Source organism: Paroedura picta, chromosome 9 (genome assembly GCF_049243985.1).
Source record: "Paroedura picta isolate Pp20150507F chromosome 9, Ppicta_v3.0, whole genome shotgun sequence".
Classification (NCBI taxonomy): Eukaryota; Metazoa; Chordata; class Lepidosauria; order Squamata; family Gekkonidae; genus Paroedura; species Paroedura picta.
The window spans coordinates 82,775,116-82,795,433 of NC_135377.1; the positions used below are offsets into that span (position 1 = coordinate 82,775,116).

General features: G+C 47.5%; 1 protein-coding gene across 8 annotated transcripts in view; it reads left to right on the top strand.

Annotated features, from left to right (window-relative positions):
• The window catches only part of RNF152 (ring finger protein 152), a 53,817-nt gene extending 33,941 nt beyond the window's left edge, over positions 1–19,876 (top strand). For 6 of the 8 annotated variants that reach the window (XM_077353437.1, XM_077353438.1, XM_077353442.1 and 3 more), the window contains one exon: positions 18,317–19,876. In XM_077353437.1, coding sequence (XP_077209552.1) covers positions 18,470–19,081 — 612 coding nt within the window. In that variant the 5' untranslated portion in view covers positions 18,317–18,469 and the 3' untranslated portion in view covers positions 19,082–19,876. Of the gene's footprint in view, positions 1–602; positions 693–18,316 lie in introns of all 8 variants that reach the window. The other 2 variants (XM_077353440.1, XM_077353441.1) reach the window with 1 other exon arrangement.
• Positions 19,877–20,318: the final 442 nt, after the last annotated feature.

The following is a 20,318-nucleotide window of genomic DNA, read 5'->3' on the forward strand; positions in this document are numbered from 1 at the left end:
TAGGGGTTTCCCAAATGGGTGGAAGCTAATTCATGTTTTATATATGTTTAGCATTTGTTAAACACTTATTGGGTGATATGACCATATACAGTCATGTTGACCCACCCACCCCTCCCAAGATGGCCACTGATGGGCCTGGAGGGGGTGGGAAGGGGAGTGGTCCCAGGTGAGCTCTGCTTCCCAACCATATTTTCCATGATTATGCCACTTCTTGGGTTTCTTGAAGCCTGAGGAATGTTTCAGGGGTTTCTTGATGATAAGAAGCTGAGAAAGGCTGCTTGCTCTGCATTGATATGGGGATATCAGGCAGGGACCCCCTGCTAGGACCCTGACTCACTTTTCTTCCCAAGGAACCATAATGCTGCCATGCGCCTGGTAATAGCAAACACATCTGCACTTCGTGTGTTTCATTTCCCTCCCCCGACTTTAGGATATTTTTGCCTGTGGGCTTGCCCTTTCCCTGTCACGGAGCATTACCTTTTGTCACCTTCTGTTTCTGAAGATGTATTGCAGTGAGGTTCTGCTGGAAAAGAAAATAATGTTCTGGATTTGCAGAGCCAAATACGTCTCCTCTTCTCTTCTTGTCCCCCCCCCCCCCCCAGGATCACCAAATGCAGCAGACATTAACTTTTTGGGAGTCTGCAGGACTTTGAGGAAGGGCAGTTGGTGCTGCCACAGAATGGCAGCCATAGGTGACATTTACTCACTTGGTTTCAAATAAATGCTCAGGTTGTGCGTGAACGCTTGGGAGTTTGTGTCTGTGTACAACAGATTTTGCGAGTGTGGAAGGTGTTCTTGGATTGTGTTCTGTGATTGGTGCTAGGAGGGTGATGTGGGGTTGTGGGAGGACAAGAGAATCCTGGATTGGGGGCGGGAGTTCTGTTGTCAGAAGAGGGGGAGAGTAAGCCTACTTCCCACCTAGCCATGAGTTCGAGAGTTCCAGTCTGTCCTTTTTCTGGAGAGTGGCCAGGAAATGGAAACCCTGGGACAGGGTAATTTTGGGGGGGGGACAGCTGCATAACATCTCAGAGATGTTTTTGCCCCCTTCCTGCCTGAAGATATATAGGCAGAGCGTGGCCAAAGGCACAACTCGGAAACCTACAGTCCCCAATTTAGTGGATCCGGATTAATCCAGGATTCTATTTTGGTATTCATTTGTTTATTATTTAAACTAGTTGAATTTGGGCCTGGAAACCTTTGTAAGTTGCCTTGGGTCTCCTGGGACAAGAGGGGTGCAGAAATGCTTAGGATAAAGAATTTCCAAGAGAGCACTTCCTTCGTTGAATTCTAGGTACCTTGAGCCAAAGTTGGCAAACCACCTGGGAGGCAAATTTGTTTCTTGCTCCCTCCACATGGATCGGTCAGATCAGAGCAAAGAACCATGGCTGGGTTGACTCTTTCTTTTATAGAGCCTTTAGAAAACTAGATTCAGATGATAGATGAGATGTTAGTGCCCAGTGGCTTAATTCCAGCAGGGAAAATGGAGCTTACCCTCCTCCCTTAGGGCCAGGTGGTTTCTAAGGACCAATCAGGAGGGGTTCCAGAGCCAGTTCATTGGCTGTTCTGCCACCTGGACTGGTTGGTGTGCAGTTTGGAGCCAGGTCCAAAGAATTAAGTTTTACTGCCTGCAGCAGCACATTTGGATTTTGAATATCCAGACAAGCTGTTTAATCTTCATTGTGGAGGAAATGGGTTTGTTTTAGGGAGGAGTGAATGGTTTTTGGGAGGGGTGAATGAAAAGATTTCTAAAGGACTGGCAATTCATGCATCTGACCCATCAAGGGGAGACATGTTGATTCCATATCTTTTCTCTACCTGAAGGAGGCTCAAAGCGGCTTACAGACGCCTTCCCTTTCCTCTCCCCACAACAGACACCCTGTGAGGTGAGTGAGGCTGAGAGAGCCCTAATATTACTGCTTGGTCAGAACAGCTTTATCTGTGCTGGGGCGAGCCCAAGGTCACCCAGCTGGCTACATGTGGGGGAGTGCAGAATCGAACCACCATGTTGTTGGTAGAGTCTGGTCATACATGCTTTGTGGAATGTAGACAAGCCTACTTCCACAAACTGCAGGAAAGGCATGGAGCAAGTTCAAGGTGGTTCTCCGGTCGTTTGCATGGAAACAGAGAGCAAGGCAGCTATGATGTTGCTCACTAATTTATTTTAATGGGGTTACTGGAATGCATGATGCTTTTGATCAGGCACATAATAGGGCCAGGAGAAGAACCTCTTATTGGATGAAATTCAGAATTATCGAGAGACCTGGAAAAACATCTGCGTTCCTTTCCTTGAGGCTTCAGAAGAGTTGGTTGGAGCAAACTCAGGAGGCTTCCTACAGATATCTTTGGGAAAGCCTTTTAACTTTCGTTTTCCTCTCATGGCCCGTGGAGTCCCCTGAATTGCCATGCAGCTGGTAGAAAGTAGAGGTAATATTTGACAGAACGGGCAGGCTTTACTTCATTGTTGGTTGGGGACAGGCAGTCTGGAAATGCAGCTCTGACAAATGCCATACTACATTCGGGATCAGGTTTTAGGTGTACGTTCTAAGCATATAATGCCTGTAGGAAGAGATGGATGAGCACCGACATTGGCAGTTTTTCATGCCTTCTGTTGACCTGGATGGCCCAGACTAGCCTGATCTCAGAAGCTAAGCAGGGTCAGTTTTTGGATGGGAGACCTCTGAGGCATAAAGGGGTCGAGACACGGAGGCAGGCAATGGCAAACTGCCTCTCAGCACCCCTTGCCTTGAAAACCCCACTAGGAGTCACCATAAGGCAGCTGTGGCTGGATGGAGGAGAGAAAGAGACGAGCATTTTTCAGACTTCCTTGCCAGAGGGACCAGAGGATCATGTTGGGAGACTCTGCCTGGTGGCTCTATACACCTTGGTTGGAACCTGCATGGATGCCAGTGCTTTTTCAGGGATCCCTAATACACCACAAAAGCCCTTTAGAGGCACACTTGCTCTATTCTGTTTTTTTGTAGTTTATTTATAGCCCTGTATTCTTGCTAAGAGCCTCTTGTGGCGCAGAGTGGTAAGGCAGCAGACATGCAGTCTGAAGCTCTGCCCATGAGGCTGGGAGTTCAATCCGAGCAGCCGGCTCAAGGTTGACTCAGCCTTCCATCCTTCCAAGGTCGGTAAAATGAGTACCCAGGTTGCTGGGGGGGTAAACGGTAATGACTGGGGAAGGCACTGGCAAACCACCCCGTATTGAGTATGCCATGAAAACGCTAGAGGGCGTCACCCCAAGGGTCAGACATGACTCGGTGCTTGCACAGGGGATACCTTTACCTTTATTCTTGCTACAACTCAAGGCAGATTAGAAAATATAAAAACAATGCAGTCGAACATCACAATGCCTCTACCAAACAATTCTGTAGGACTTGGATTACAGAATTAGACAGTTAGAGTGGTTTCTCAGTGGAACAGGCTTCCTCGGGAGGTGGTGGGTTCTCCTTCTTTGGACATTTTTAACCAGAGGCTAGATAGTCATCTGACAAATGCTGATTTTATGAACTTAGGCAGATTATGAGTGGGTGGGCAGGAAGGCATGTGCTAGTGTTTGTCTCTTGTGGCCCTTCCGTGGGAATTGCTGATGGTAGGTGAATTTCCTTGAGGCCAGGCTGGATTCTGGAGATTTTTGGTGGGGGCATGAAATTGGGGTCACTGTGGATGGGCAGATAGTTGTGAGTTCCTGCATTATGCAGAGGGGTGGACTAGATGACCCTGGATGGACCATCCAACTCTATGATTCTATTCTATGAATTAGAAAATTATTTATTTATTTATCTTTACATTTGTACGCCGCCCTTCCCCAAAGGCTCAGGGCAATGCAATCCCAAAATTGTCCGAGACTTGATGATGATGTTAGGCATTCAGTCAAGTCCGACTCTTGGCTCAGTTGTCCCCACGTCTTCCGATCTTACACCACTTCTCGTAGTTGAATAATGCTCCAACCAGTGTCCATTTTGATCCTCTCTAACCACCGTGCTCTTTGTCGGCCTGGTTTCCTTTTTCCACTGACCAGTCCTAGGATAAATCCTCTCTCCATTGAGTTGGATCACATGATATGGCCCAAGTAAGTGAGCCGGAGTGTTGTGATTTGGCCTTCCTTATGCCCTGTAGTATTTCCTTGTTTGTGATTTGGCTGTCCATGGATCCCACAGAAGCCTTCTCCAGCACCTGAGTTCAAACGAATCAACTCTCCTCCTGTCTGATTTCTTCATCGGCCACCTTTCACAGCCATAAGTGGCTCCTGGAAATACATTAGATTGAACTAATCTACATTTGGTAATCAGGCTTATGTCCTTGCTTTTCCATGCTGGGTTCAAGCTTAGCATTGCAATTCAATATTTAATTTCCATACTGCGACCACCACTCTGATCCATTTGTGATCTAAGAAAAATGAATTCTTGACCACATTCGATCTCTTCACCATCCATTGCTATTGTACCATGTCTATTTTTTGCAGTGGCCATTATTTTTGTCTTTTTAATGCTGAAGTAAAGGCCAAACTTCTTGTTCTCTTTGTTGATTTTTGTAATCAGCAGTTGTAGGTCTTCCTTAATTTTTGAGACACGACATATAATAAAGTAGGGGTAGTCAAACTGCAGCCCTCCAGATGTCCATGGACTACAATTCCCATGAACCCCTGCCAGCGAATGCTGGCAGGGGTTCATGGGAATTGTAGTCCATGGACATCTGGAGGGTCGCAGTTTGACTACCCCTGTAATAAACAATGCAGAAAGTCGATTATAAGAGTATAAGACAATGCAAAACAAACAAACAAACAAAAAACCCAAGATGATCCATAGAGCAAATGTTGCAATAGACTACAATCTTCTTCCCCTATAAAAGCACTTTCCTGAACGGCTTCATTATACTACAATTTTGCCCCTTATAAAAATGTCCCTGAGTTTCTGTAATTCACTGATCCTGTGTGATTGCAGTTAAGCAGCTGCACTTTAGAACACATCTTAAATGCTTGGGAAGAAAAGACAATAATAAAAATCCCTACACACGCTCGGGAATAAACTGCAGTGCTATATATTTCGCACACCCAAGAAACAGAAGCAATTGAGAACCAACGCTTTGCTTATACCAGAAGGCATTTATACCCTTAGCAACCATGGAGAATTGCAAGAGGAGGAAGAAATGATCCTTGCCTTCCCCTTAGGTTATGATCATTCAGAAAGGGTTATGACATCTTTTGTAATAGAAGGCTGGGTGTCTGCAAATTCAAGAGCTATAAACCCCAGTCATGTGTACTAGTTAGCTGCTAGAAAGTGAAGGCCAGTCTTTTGTGGAGTCAAGTTCAAGGTAGAATCTGAGCAACTATCGTACTGATAACTGGAAGAAACCGAGACGTGATGTCAAGAGAACCACCCAAGAGGTCAAGACTGGGGAGAGATGTGTCAAAATTGAGACCCAGTTAAAAAACAGAACAGGAACAAGAAAAGGGAAGGCAGCAAATGGTCCAATCCCAGTTAGACTCTACAAGAATTGCTAGGCTGGACTGGGAATGAGTGGGCGGGTAAAGCAGAATACAAACAGCAAGAGCAGACAGGAGAGAACATAGAAGACTGTCCAAGGTATGACCTTTTAGGGCAGGCTCTCTCAACCAGGTTTTGTGAAACCCAGGGGTTTCTTGATAGCCCTGGAAGGATTTCCCAAATAGATGGGAGTTAATTTTTTTAATATTGAGTGATATGACCATAGATGGTCATGTCGACCCATCTTCCCTCCCAAAATGGCCAATGCTAGGCCTGGAGAGAGTGGGAAGGGAAGGGGTCCCAGGTGGGCGTGTCCACAGCTCTGCTTCCCAACCATATTCTGCAGGAGTGTACCACTTTGGGGTTTCTCGAAGCCTGAAGAATGCTTCGGGGCTTTCTCAAGGGTAAAAAGGTTGAGAAAGGCTGTGTTAGGGTCCCAACATTATGTAGGGACTAGAGGCCAAGTCTGTTGCATTCAGGAATACAACAGGCGCTAGCCTGAGGTGGGTGGGGTGGAAGAACTCTTCAGACAGCCTTCCCCCAGGACCTGGAAAGGCTGTAGTCAGCTGTTAGGGAACTCACTGGCAGGGGCAGTTCTCACGCAGCAGGGATCTGCAGCCTCCGAGCCTCAGAGGGAAGTGGAAGGAGGAGGGGGTGGTCAGGGGTGGGAGATGGAGGGTGGATTGGCTGGCCACTGGATAGACAGGCAAGCCGGTTGGAGGAGGAGGCACTCAGGGGTGGGACAGCCGCCCTGAGTGGGTGTTAACCGCTGAGTGGCACTTAAGCCATGAGAATGCTGTGTGTATTATTGAAGAATAGCACATATCACTCTAAGGGTCTGGGACGTGGAGCAGAATTTGCAGGATTGGTCTAGTACGGTGCATCTCTACAGGAGCAGTTTGCAAACCAAGCCTTCCATGGCATTTCAGTGCAGGGGTCAGCATGAACCTGACTCTTTGGCACTGTGAAGGCAGTGTCCAGGAGCTTTCACACAGCTGCGCTAGGTCAGGCGGAATGAATTCATACGGCAGAGAGCAAGCTTTGTCCCTAGTCAACATGTGCGGGGTTTACATTCGTCACGCAAGCCTGTGTTTCTTTTTGTCGAAATCATTCAACGATACCGCAGAAGGCCCTGAGCTGCAGTCTGACTGCTGCGGTTAAATGGCCAAGGCTGAACAAGCGAAAACTGAATCTTGACAAGGCGGAGGGGCTGCTGGTTGGAAAGGAAGGCGGAGGTCCTGAAGGACGTGGTGCTTCCCGCATTTGACAGAGCCTGGCTGACATAGGCTGACTCAGTGAAAAGCCTAAGCTATGCAGGACCCAGCGTTATTAGGGGAGAAGCGAGTTAATGCAGCTGCAAAGAAGGGCTTCCTGCCATCTTTGTGAATTCTGGAAGGCAACTTCATGTTGCCACTCTGGCCACACATAGGGGTCCCGTCAGAGTGCCGCTGTGCTTAGGTCCAGCCTTAACGTCTAGCTGCGACAGAATGTCACAGCTCAGTTACTGTCAGGAGCCATGCAGAGCATACAAAGGGGTCCTACTCCGTAGTTCCTCAAATGAAATGACATAGTGTAGCCAGAGCTCAGGAGCTAAGCAGGGCCAGTAGTTGGATGGGAGACCGCCAAGGAAGAGTTTGCAGAGAAAAGCAATGGCAAACCACCTCTGCTTCATCGCTTGCTTTGAGAACCCTACAAGGGTGTCAGCTGTGACATGACAGCACTTTTACACTCTAGGGCTGCCCAGGTCCCGCTTAGCTACTGCCGTGGCGTAGAGCAGGGGTAGTCAACCTGATCCTCCAGATGTCCAGGGGCTGGCAGGGGCTCATGGGAATTGTAGTCCGTGGACATCTGGAGGACCACAGGTTGACTACCCCTGGCGTAGAAGAATAGCGTTGCAAATTCCAGATTGGGAAACTCCTGGAGATTTGGGGATCGAGCCTGGGGAGGACTGGGATCCTAGTGGGCACCACCCACTAAAGCACCCATCTTCTCCAGGGGAACTGATCTCTGTGATCTGGAGAGGAACTGTACTTCCAGGTTCCACCTGGAGGCTGGCATCCCTATTACCCATGCTCTCTCAAGAGCAACTCTAGTGTTTCTTGGAAGCTTCTTAGGGGCTCTCAAGAGATTTGATTATGGCCAACACGCTTCCTTGGCTGTCACCTTGTGCACCATTCTCAAACTTCTGCTGCAATAAGGAACCAGAATAGGGTATCCGAGTCATTTGCCCTATTGGGAGATCTTCTACCCTGGTTCCTGGCACCGCTCAGTGGAGCAGCAACAGGGGGGAAATTAGGCATCACAGAAATTTATTTGTATTTATTAGATTTGGATACCACCTTTCCATACGTCTCAGGGTGGTTTACATGTAACGTTGTGTGGTGATACATGGAACGACCTAAACACATAGTCAAAAATAACATCAAGAATAATCCAACAGTGGTTCTAAATCAACACAATTTCAGTGCTCTTAATCAACAACAATATAACAGGAATGGCAACTCAGATAAGGCCCCCAGAGAGGTCAGACTGGTGTAGGCCATGGAGGGGATGTCTGAGGGGGACCAGTGGATGTTATTGGGTTTGGTCAGTCTCAGGCAAATGCCTGGTAGGAGCTCCCTTTTGCAGGCCCTGCAGAATTGTGGGAGTTCCGTCAGGGCCCTGATCTCTTCAGGGAGCTCATTCCACCAGGTGCAGGCCAGGACAGAGAAAGCTCTGCCCTTGTTTAGGACCAATGTGCTGTTTGGGGCCAGGGATCATCAGCCAGTTGGCCGTGGCAGACCATAATGCTTTCTTGGGGGGTATAGGCAGAGAGCTGGTCTCTCAGGTACACTGGGCCCAGACTGTGTATGGCCGTGAATGCATTTTGGTGGAATCCTAGAACATGACAACCATACACTGACTTCAGTTCTCGGCATGAGCTGGGAGTGGTGTCCCCGTAATTCCTGCTTAGCAAGGACTAGTCTCTACAGCTCCTGTGGGCTGCTGGAGTTCAGGTGCCAACCCTAAGCTAGAGGAGAGGATTGGATGTATTCTAGGGCAGGGGTAGTCAGCCTGTGGTCCTCCAGATGTCCATGGACTACAATTCCCATGAGCCCCTGCCAGCAAACGCTGGAGGACCATCTGGAGGACCACAGGTTGACTACCCCTGTTCTAGGGTGTCAGTTTACTAACGGCAGAGAAAATGGATTTGTGCCCGTCCTAGAAGAGCGGACAGGGGAAGTATTCCTTCAAGGCATGAGATTTTTTTTAAAAAACTGTGCACAGTCCCTGGGCACGAAAAGTTACAAAGGTGCGTACTTGAATGACTTTGCCTTTCCTTCCCCAATAATCCAAGGACTTCATAATGAACGGATGGAGTTAATCGCTGAGCATGTGTGCATATTTACTATACTGGGTAAGGAGGAGCACAAACGAGGCCAAATATGGATTAATTTATTTTCTCCCCACCTTAATGAAGCCGTTTCTTTCAGTGACCGAACAGAGCTTTGTTCTCTTCAGCCCCAGATGTGCACGCGCATGCACACACACACAAATTGCTTCCTCAGGAAATTGTGTTTCTGTGTGATACAGCAGGTTCAGCAACCTTGCTCACAACTGCAGGAAATCCTGGGCAGTGACAAACAATTAAATCCTTTGTTTTGTGGGGCATTGTTTCCTTCAGTATGCGTTGGAGCATTTAAGGCAGGCTCTGAAGAATATAATTTGTGTGTGTGTGTGGTTTTCTACACTGTTAAGGCCAAGGCAAAGCATGGAAGATCTTTTTAAATTCTCTGCTGTGCCTCAAGAGCCATGCAGCTATTTTGCCATGGGTTTTGCTACCTTAACACACCCTTGATTCCGGCTCTGTTATCCAGTGAGTCAAGTTGGTGAATGGCTTGTTTGTGAAGAGCTTTATTTTAAGTGAGAATCAGTTTCCAGTCATCTTTGTGAAGAGAATGCCCAACCTGGACGGCAAATGTGGCGGGACAAAAAGGGACGCAGGGAGGCTGAGTCGTCTGTCTTATTCCGTATCCAGCGCAGGGCATGGAACTGTAAACAGAACAGAAGGTGTTTCTGCTTGGAAAAAGAGCTGTTAACATGGCTTAACACAGGGGTAGTCAACCTGTGGTCCTCCAGATGTCCATGGGCTACAATTCCCATGAGCCCCTGCCAGCATTCGCTGGCAGGGGCTCATGGGAATTGTAGTCCATGGACATCTGGAGGGCCGCAGTTTGGCAACCCTTGACTTAACCGATCAGGAGTAATGAGGGGAACCTTGTTCCCTTGTTAAATGAGAGCCAGAACAGCTGAGTTGTGAGAAGAAGTTGTGAGAAGACTCCCGAAGGAGTCTCATAGCAGCTTACAATTGCCTTCCCTTCCTCTCCCCACAATAGATACCCTATGCGGTAGGTGGGGCTGAGAGAGCTCTGAGAGAACTGGGACTGGCTCAGGGTCCCCCAGCAGACTTCATGTGTCTCAAAGGGGTTGCAATTGCCTTCCCTTCCTCTCCCCACCGCAGACGTCCTGTGAGGTACATAAGGTTGAGAGAGCTCTGAGAGAACTGTGACCGGCCCCAGGTCACCCAGCTGGTTGCACATGGGGGAGGTTGAGTGGAGAATCAAACCCATTTCTCCAGATTAGAGGCCACAGCTCTTAACCACAATGCTCTGCTGTATTGTCAGATCTCAGAAGCTAAGCAGGGTTGGGCCTGGCAAATATTGGGATGGGGACTTCAAGGAATAGCAGCTTTTGTGGCATCTCATGTTGTTTGGCCATTAGTAACAGAACATCCAGCGGATGATGAACACCGAAGCCGGTGATTGGTCCACTGAAGCCAATGTGGTCTCCTCAGATTGGCAGGGTCTCAGACAGAGGTCACCTACTTCCTCAGCCTCCTAAACGGAGATACCAGGAACTGAACTGGGGACCTTCTGTGTGCAAAGTTGCTAGCCCCCCTCCCTTAAACAAATGCCTGCCCAGACATTAGGAATTGGGGGGGCTTAAAGGACTCCTCTTCTTCTTGTGCGTTGGTAGCTGTTTACAGCCCTTTCTGAAAACGTCTAAGGAAAAGAATCCCCCCTTTCCCTTCCCTTCCCTTGTGATGCCTGTAGCTGTTTGTGTGTTGATACAGTCATTCGTTCTGCACAGGGGAATATGTTGGTTTGCGTTTGTATGCTTCTGAGATACTGTTGGCAGTGAGAGCCACAAGAGAGTCTATAAATAAGGTGAGCCCTCCTGTCCGTGGGGACTCTTTGGAGAAGCCAGATAGCTTAAGCGCTGAGAGCAGAATAACAACCCGCGCTCAGATCCCGAACTCATTTCTGACCGTATGGAAATCATTTAAATTCACCACACTTTCCCTTTTATGTTTAATTTGAAAAGCCTCCGAACAGCCATATCCTGTTGCCACGGATGATTCTGGCAATTAATTTCCCTGTTGAGAACTAACGCCACCTTGTCCCCCTCCACGTCTCCTTCCTCCCCCCCCTTTTTTAACAGCTTTAGAGCAACAAACACATTAATGTTACTCTCTGCCATAAATCACAGATTGCCTGTAATGGTTTCTAAGGATGCTTAATGTGTTTGGGGAGGCCGCATAATGAACCTTTCCTGGAAAAGGTGAAACATTCTAATAGGCTGCCGTGCAGAAAGCTTGATATTAACCTTGCAGATAGGCGATGCATTACGAACTTATAAGCTTCATCAGGACTTGCAGCTTCTGCGTTTGTCACGACTGTGTTAGCAGCCTGTTTTGTGGCTCGGGGCAGCTGTGCGGAAGGCATTTTGCAATGAAAGTTCTGGAAAGCTAGAGTCTTTTCATTTAATGTAAGGTTTGGACCAGGGGTAGTCAAACTGCGGCCCTCCAGATGTCCATGGACTACAATTCCCATGAGCCCCTGCCAGCGAATGCTACCCCTGGATTGTACAGTAGGTGGGAGTGGAATGCTAATTAGGCAGTGGAACTTATCTGGGCTGGGTCCGGAACTCAAAATATTGAAGCTCAGGGGGGAAGGCTCCCAGCCCTGTGGCTTCAAGGTGCCACAGGCAACCCAAAATTGACTGATTGCAAGGTTCCTTGTGATAGGGCAAAGCTAAGCTCAGCTAGAGGCCTGCACAGAGATAGCAGACTGGTTGTTGAGATACGTAGGTAGATAAGTAAGTTTATTGTTGGAGCCTTATGCCATAACAACTGAAGTAGAACAATTAAAACAAGTGTATTAACAAACAATAAGATAAATTTGGACTAAAAATATGAAAGTTTAATATAAAAAGTTTTTTTTTAAGATCAAAAAATACTGTATGGTTGTACAGTTGTAAAATAATCATCATGGACTCTGGGTTGCATCAGAAACAAATCTTTCTCTGATGGGACATGGATAATGCAGAGGTAGTCAAACTGCGGCCCTCCAGATTTCCATGGACTACAATTCCCAAAAATCCCTGCCAGCGTTCGCTGGCAGGGGCTCCTGGGAATTGTAGTCCATGGACATCTGGAGGGCCGCAGTTTGACTACCCCTGGATAATAGTCTATATGCGGCTACCTGCAGTGTAACCATTGAGAATACATCTGCCGAAAGAAACTTAATTAGGTCCTCATCCGAACCGGAAATACAAAACAGTATTTGATTCAAACTAAGGTTGGATGGAATCATAAAGTGGACGGCATAGCTGATAGTGCTTGACACCTTCTACCTGGTTCTGATTGCAGGTGACGTTATCAACAGAACGTGATCGAGAGCTGGGGAGCTCTGTTGGTGGCCGTGTCCATATATACCTGTGCAATCCCTGCTCAGAGTCTTTTGTGTTATTATTAATGGTATATTCTCTGATTGCTGGGACTGCTCAGAAAGAATAGAAGAGGTGCTTGTATTGCAAATGAGCATTCCAACCAGCGCACATTCACCTTACAAGACCAACCGAAGCCATTTCCTTTATTTCCCCCTCCCCAGTTTTTTATTTAAGACATAGAAAAGAAAAAATAATAGTGTCATCACAAATACTGTGTAGAGAACACCCCCCCCCAAAAAAACCCCAAACAACAACCACGAAACAAACACAATATGATTAACATTTCCTTTATAAGTCTCACGCCAGAGGGCTCTCCTATCAAGAGCATATTAAAATAGGGTTGTTTTTTTACTCATCAGCACTAAAAGTTGGTAGACTCTTACAAAGTGCTTCCATGACAACACAGATGCTTCTCTTGCATTTTATGGTGTGCTGCTGCTGCTGTGAAAACAGACTTCTCTCCGTTTCTTAAGGGCTGGCTGTATTTTCCGAATATCTGGTCTGCTTGTTTTCGTGATCTTGTTTTATTGGATTCATCTCATTTAATGGATCTGGTTCTGCAAACAAGTGAGAAATATGCACAACAGCAAGGGTAGCTCGTGTCTGGCAAGCGGTCGTTTCTTTCTGTGGCTCCTCACAGAGTCCACAGGGCTCTCTGCCCACCCCTAGCGCACTGCTGATGCCAGGGGTGGCCAAACCGTGGCTCTCCGGATGTCCATGGACTACAATTCCCATGAGCCAAGGCTCATGGGAATTGTAGTCCATGGACATCCGGAGAGCCACGGTTTGGCCACCCCTGGCATACGCGCTCTTTTCCACCGGCATGTCCCCCTCTCTGTTCAGCCGTCTGCTTCTTGTAGGCCCTCATGGCTTCCATGCTCCTCTTTTCTGTGACAGCTGTCAGAGCATTGGTGCGTCCTAGCATTGGTATTCACCTGGGAGTGCTGTTATTCTTACCACCAGGTGTGCCATCGCTGTACACAACAAAAGGGAGAAAAATCTTGACCCAAACAAGCGTCTAGGAACCAAAATATGTTAACAAGAAGGGATCTATCTGTAGGTGTAATGAGGGTACACCAGAGAGTTACTGAAATACGATGTAGTTATAAAAATGCTAGCATTTTTTAATAATACAATGTGAATTAAAAACACCTGAAGGCTTTATAAATAGCCTCAGGAGAAATGAAATCCTATGAACACGTTAGTGTCTCAGTGCCCCTGACCAAATACGTTTTGGTGTCCAAATACCCAGTGGTCGGGTATATATATAAGTACGGTGTACAAGAGATGGATAATGATTTTTGTAATATATCAGCTCCTTTCCATAGCCAGGACCTTAACAGACATGGACAATGGACACTGTGTGGACTGTTAGTCGCATGTATAGACAAGCGGGCCAGATTTAAAAAAAATGGAGGCCTCTAAATTCTCAAAAACAGGCCCTGGTCAACACAAGCATTAATTGTGTCCTAGCTTGCACTTCCTGTGTCCATGTAAGTGTCCTATACTTGACATACTTTCCATGTATATGATGTTCTACTTGATTGGGTGTTTTTAATTTATATGGCATTATTAATTATTAAAAATACTGGTACTAGATATTATTATAACTTCATCATATTTCAGAAACTCTATGGTGTACCCTCATGAGGCCTACAGACACTTCAGTTTTTGTTAACCTTTTTTGGTTCCTGTGCCAGCACTGGGGACTACCCACATGCACTTTCTGAATGACTCTGGGCAGTTGGGAGCATGGGTGCAGATGGGTGGGAAGGGAGGTGCATGGCTGGGTGGATGGGATCAATGGTAGTGGACCCCACCAGAACACCTGGGCCCTGGCAGCCACCTCACCTCAGGGTGTTCTGATGCCAGCCCTGGCTGCTGAGGCACCTTCCTTCCTGTTGCTTCCACCTGTAAGAACATCAGAAGAGCCCTGCTGGATCAAACCAGTAGTCCATCTAGCCCAGCTTCCTATCTCACTCAGTGGCCAACCAGTTCCACTGGAGGGCCAACAACAAGGCATGAAGGCCTTAATTAGAACTTCATATCTTGGTGGATTAGAGCAAAAGTCCATCTAGTACAGTCTCCTGTCTCACACAGTGGCCAACCAGTTCTTCTGGGTAGCCAACAACAGGGTATGGTATGGAGGCCAATGCCTTAATTAGAACATCAGAAGAGCCCTGCTGGATCAGACCAATAGCCATCTAGTAAAAGCCTTCTGTCTGACACAGTGGCCAACCAGTTCCTCTGGGGGGGAGGGGCAAGAATAGGGCATGGAGGCCCAAGCCTTCCTCATATGTTGCCTCCTAGTTCAGGGGTTCAGAGGCTTAAGGCCTCTGAGCATGGAGGTTCCCCTCAACCCCCATGGCTAACAGTCATTGACAGATTTATTCTCTATGTAACTTTTTTTTTACACATTCTGTTAGTTCTATCAAGGTTAGTTCAGCCCTGCCAAGGTTTTAGCTGTGACCAACTCTCCACCAGCCAAGGATATTAATCCTCCTGTTTCTGGTTGTCCCTTGGTTGTTTGGTCTCACCCCAGTGTGCCTCCCACCCTCCCTTCCCCGTGTTCTCTGCATATCGAGAGAGCCTGATTTCTCTTCTAGCCCCGGGTCTCCATCAGGAACATTTTCTTGGCTGTCATCAGTTAATCGAAAACACTTATGATAAAACAGCGTGTTTTGACGGTTGCTGAAGTCAGCTCCGGCCTCATAGGGAATCTGGCTGGCTGCGTCAAGCTCTGCAGACCTTTCTGTGCGCTGGACCCATGTCTCTTGCATTTTCAGTCCATGTCACCTTTTGGACCAACTCGCTCCATGACTCGGCATTTTTTGGGGAGGAGGAGGAGGAGTGATCCAGGCATTTATTCAAAGCAACAACTTTTATTTCGTTACACCCAGCTGCCACAGGAATGCATGCGCTTGCTTGAATTCGAGCCAGTGTGGTTAAAGAGTGTTGTCCACAGTCAGGGGAGATTTGGGTTCAAAGAGCTGCTTGCCCCCTTTCAGCCCATCTCCTTCCTGGCATCTCCAGTTAACAGAGGGCAGAAGTTACTTTGCCTCAGCCTGAGACCCCGGAGAGCTTTCTTCAGTAAGACCAGAAGTAGGGCTGTGTGCAGCGGCATCCGAATTGACCGTTCCACGTCGATTCGGACGCCACAGTGCACAACCCTAACCAGGAGCTATCATCTTGACGGGGATGTCTCAGGCTAGCCCAATTGCATTATCTCTTGGAAGCTAGGCAGGGTCAGTCCTGGTTAATATTTGGATGGGAGGCCCCAAGGAAGCCCAGGGTCACTATGAAGAGGACGGCAGTGGCCAACAATCGCTCACCTTGAAAACCCTGTGCTGGGTTGCCCCAAACTGGCCGTGACTTGAGAGGCGGGGAGGGAATTGGTCTGGCTCTTTAAAAGGAAGTTTTCATATGCTCTTGATTCCTCAGAATTGTTTTATGAATAAAATGAGGGGCAAAACTCATTGCATTCAGGAATACAACAGGCACTAGGGGTGTGGGGGTGGAAGAACTCTGCAGATGGCCTCTCCCTTGAGTCTTTGATTTCTAAATAAGTAAACTCCCCCCAGGACCTGGAAATGCTGCAGGCAGTTGTTAGCACAACCACCAGACTGAGAAACCAAAAGGCTGGTGGCACGGAGGGTTATAGCCATCTCTGATTTTAAACTTTAGTTGTATAGGAGCGAGCACAAAAATATTAAGAAGGAGCGCTGTGGGAGATGGCGTGGTTAAAAATTTATTAGGTGGAACTTTAGCCATTAACCTTCTCCCTTACGAAAATAATTGGGATCAGGTCTTCTGTGTACCTCTTACCCACTCAGCGGAATAGCCGGTGCCCTCTGTGTCTACAGATTTCGGGCACAAAGATTTCTTGTACTTAAAAAGCTATAAAACCTGTGCAGCGAGTGGGGCTTGGAGGATTGCAAAGCAGAAGGCCAGAGTCCTCTACAAGGTCACGGAGGTGGGTTCTTTGCTGCGTCTCAAGCCCTGGTCAAGCTTAGAAGCTTCAGCTGCATTCTGACAGCTTCCCGTGCTACCGTAACTTTCAGAATAGAGGAGCCACATGAATGGGGGCAGGGATCCTTCCTGAGCATATAATTGGGAAAGAGGGCAGTGGTTGGCTGGAAGGGAATCGGTCCCATTGTGTGTCACCCCGGAGCTAGAAGTCACGTGAATCCACTCCCACACGGCTAGTGTTAAATGCCAACGGAGCCTCTGTAGATAATATGGAACATTTCAAAAAGGTCATGTAATAACTTTTTCATATCACTGTTGTAATGCAACGGAATATCACCTGTGTGGGGGTGATGTGTCTTGTTACTGTAGTGTCTTGTGGATCTTTAAAAGGTCACCCAGATTTTATTTCAGTGTTTTTGTGGACCGTAGTCTATTTCTTCACATGCAAAGTATCACCTCACTGTGCAAATATTTACAACGGGATGTTCTTTTTTAAAGTTTAAGTGGTTTAGGGGCCATAAAATCAAGGAGTACAATTTTGTAAAATTTCAAAATAACCAAGAAAAATACATATTGCTCTATGCCAGGGGTAGTCAAACTGTGGTAGTCAAACTGCAACCCTCCAAATGTCCATGGACTACAATTCCCAGAAGTTTCTGGGAATTGTAGTCCATGGACATCTGGAGGGCCGCAGTTTGACTACCCCTGCTCTATGCCGTCTGCATTTCGCATCTCACCCTCTGGCCTAGAGTAACTTGTGAATGGTTTTGTATGTTTCTTAATTTGAACCTGAATTTATATGATTACGTTTTGCCCAGTACGTCCTGCCGTTTATGGTCCCTGGGCCTATTCCTAATGGATTTGGTCCCTGCATTTGCTGGCAGGGGCTCATGGGAATTGTAGTCCATGAGCATCTGGAGGACCATAGTTTGACTGCCCCTGCCTTAGGGGACACAGCTTACTGGTAGAGCACCTACCTGTCATAGAGACAGAAGGTCCAAATTTCAATCCCTGGCATCTCCAGCCAGTGGGTGACATGGACGCTCTCTGTCCTAGACCCTGAAGACCCCCTGTCAGTCAAAAGAGACAGCACCACCCTTGATGGACTGACAGTCTGATTTGGTATAAGGCAGCTTCCTGTGTTCATATGTCCAGTGTCTGCCCTCAGAGCAGAAGAAGCGGGCTCTAGTCTACAAATTGTTCTGCGGAAATACAAATGGTTTTCGTCTTTTGAGAAGGAAAGATGGAAGGAGCCCAAGGAAGCCAAGGTGATCTGAGGAATAAAAAAGTGGCATTTAAGAAATGGAAGGAAGGCCTAATTACCAAGGATGAGTATAAACAAATAGCCAATAATTGTAGGGGGCGTGTTAGAAAAGCTAAAGCTCAATATGAGCTTAGGCTAGCAAGAAATGCCAAACATAACAAAAAAGGCTTCTTTAGTTATATTTCAAGCAAGAAAAAGAAAAGGGACACCATAGGACCACTGCGAGGACAAGAAAGTGAAATTATAACAGATGATGAAGAGATACGGTTGTGAGTGTCCTGCATAGTGCAGGGGGTTGGACTAGATGACCTGTGAGGTCCCTTCCAAATCTATGATTCTATGTCTGGAAAGTGCCACAAGACTTCCATTTAGTTTTTGCTGCTGTCCAGCATCGCTCCCCTCTGGAATGAATATTATTTTGCCCCAGGCAATTATGATGATTTTTCCTAAAGCCTGCATGAAAACAGACACTGTTCCCCCCCCCCAAAAAAAAAACCTCTCCTTTTTTGCTCTCTGCATATAAAACACCTTTCTTCTTACTGACTCTGGATCAGGCTTTTATCCCTTTTCACAGCATCTATATAATTAGCCGGGCTTGTCCCTTTGCCCAGAAGGCCTACTAGCCGTAATGTGAGACCTTGGCTCACTAATGCTGATTGTACCTATGGGAAATCCCCCTTATGATAATCTTGTTTTGGGGGGGGGGGTGAAGTTTGAGTATGCCTTTCTGTACTTCTGCAGTAATAAAACGATGGGCTGGGGGGGGGGATTTCCCATATTTCTGAGGACCTTTGTGGTTAACCCTTTTAACTTGTCTTCTCAGATGCTGAAGGACTGCTAGACAGATGCCTCCCTACAGACTTCCTCTGGTCTTTGGTCTGGTGGCAGGATACAAAGGCGTCCCCTTGGAAGGACCGGAGAGCGAGCCCTGGGCGACGGCAGGATAATCTTCCTCTCTTTCTCCAGCTGGACCGCCATGGAGACTCTGTCCCAGGACATTCTGCTGGAGTGTCAGATTTGTTTCAACTACTACAGCCCTCGGCGGAGGCCCAAATTGCTGGACTGCAAACACACCTGCTGCTCCGTTTGCCTTCAGCAGATGAGGACCAGCCAGAAGGACCTGAGGTGTCCGTGGTGCCGGGGGGTCACCAAGCTGCCCCCTGGGTTTTCTGTCTCGCAGCTGCCGGATGATCCCGAGGTCATTGCCGTGATCGCCATTCCCCACACGTCAGAGCACACGCCCGTCTTCATCAAGCTCCCTAGCAACGGGTGCTACATGCTGCCGCTGCCTATCTCCAAGGAGAGGTCCCTGTTGCCGGGGGACATCAGCTGCCGCCTCTTGCCGGGCACCCAGCAGAAGTCCGTCACTGTGGTGACGATCCCGGCCGAGCAGCAGCCGTTGCAGGCGGCGATCCCACCAGACGCAGGGGACGAGGAACAAGACAGGAGGGGCGTGGTGAAGAGCTCGACCTGGTCGGGGGTTTGCACGGTCATTCTGGTGGCCTGCGTCCTAGTCTTTCTCCTGGGCATCGTCCTCCACAACATGTCGTGCATCTCCAAGCGTTTCACGGTGATCTCCTGCGGCTGAAGGGCGACCGCAGCAGCAAGACTCCCATGGGCCAGTTTTCGGGGTTTGGGAAAGGTGGTGGAGGTGGTGGGAGAATGCCTTGAGGTGGAGCCTTGGGACCATTCCAGTGGACTGTTCTCCAGGACCAAGCGATTGACAGCAGGCAAAGTTGGTCGCCTGCCCTAAAGTGTAGGACTGCGTGATGTGTTGGAGGCAGACGGGGCACGTTCCATGCTCCTCTTCTGGTAGCTGTGTCAAGGAGAGGGCTGCATGCATCACCATAATCACTTAACAAACAAACTGTAATTCATAACGATGTCCTCGTGCTATGAGACTCAAGATGTCTGTTAGCTGGTTCTGCTTTACAAGCGTAGAACATGATCTCTCCAGCTCTTTCCCCCGCCTTGACAGAATAGTCGACCGCAAATCAGAAATGCCGTCTGTTCAAGTAGAATTAAACATCAGAATGTCAAATTTACACGGTCCTTTTCCCCAGGCATAGCAAGAGCTTCTTTTCTTTTTTTTTCCGTTTTTAAACTGGGAAAATTGTGAAAAGCAGGAATTTACTTCAATAAGACTTCTCTGAGGCATCTTTTAAATTGCACATTTATTAAAAAGTTTGTTTCCCCCCCCCAATCTGTGCTTGCCGTTATAGAAAGGAAAGAATTTTTTTTTAATTGTTGGAAATACTTCAGATGTAATGTGTATATGTGTATGTTTCTGTGCGCTTTTGTTTTTCCTCCTGTCGTTTAAGTGGCTTTTTTGCTTATTGGACTCAAGCAGAGACGCAATAAAGGGAAGTAGGAAGGATATCTAGATGTCCAGCCAAAACTCTCTTATTTGCCTGCGCCCCTGTGGCAAAAGATCACTTGGAACTGAAAGCCCCGGGCATTCCTTTTTAAGCGGGCAAAATAAGCTCCTTAAAGGGATTTCTTCAGGACCCGAAGAAGAGATGGCCTAGCTCAAGGCTCAGTCCTGTCGAGACGTAGAAGAGCTTTGTTCACATAGGGCTGCCTGTGTGTAATTTTGAGTGCAGGTTGAACACTGTGTTACGGATGGAAGCGTAACTGGGGGAGAAGTCTACAGATCTTATTCGTTGTTGCACCCATGAGATGCTGTCAGAGGCTGTGGTTACGATGACACGTATGCAGAATAAAATAGCGTGGTGTACCCCACTTCTGTTAAAGGGTTCACAGTATGGAAAAGTCACAATCACCACACTGTGGGAGAGGAGAGAAGCAAAGAGAGCTGAAATAGT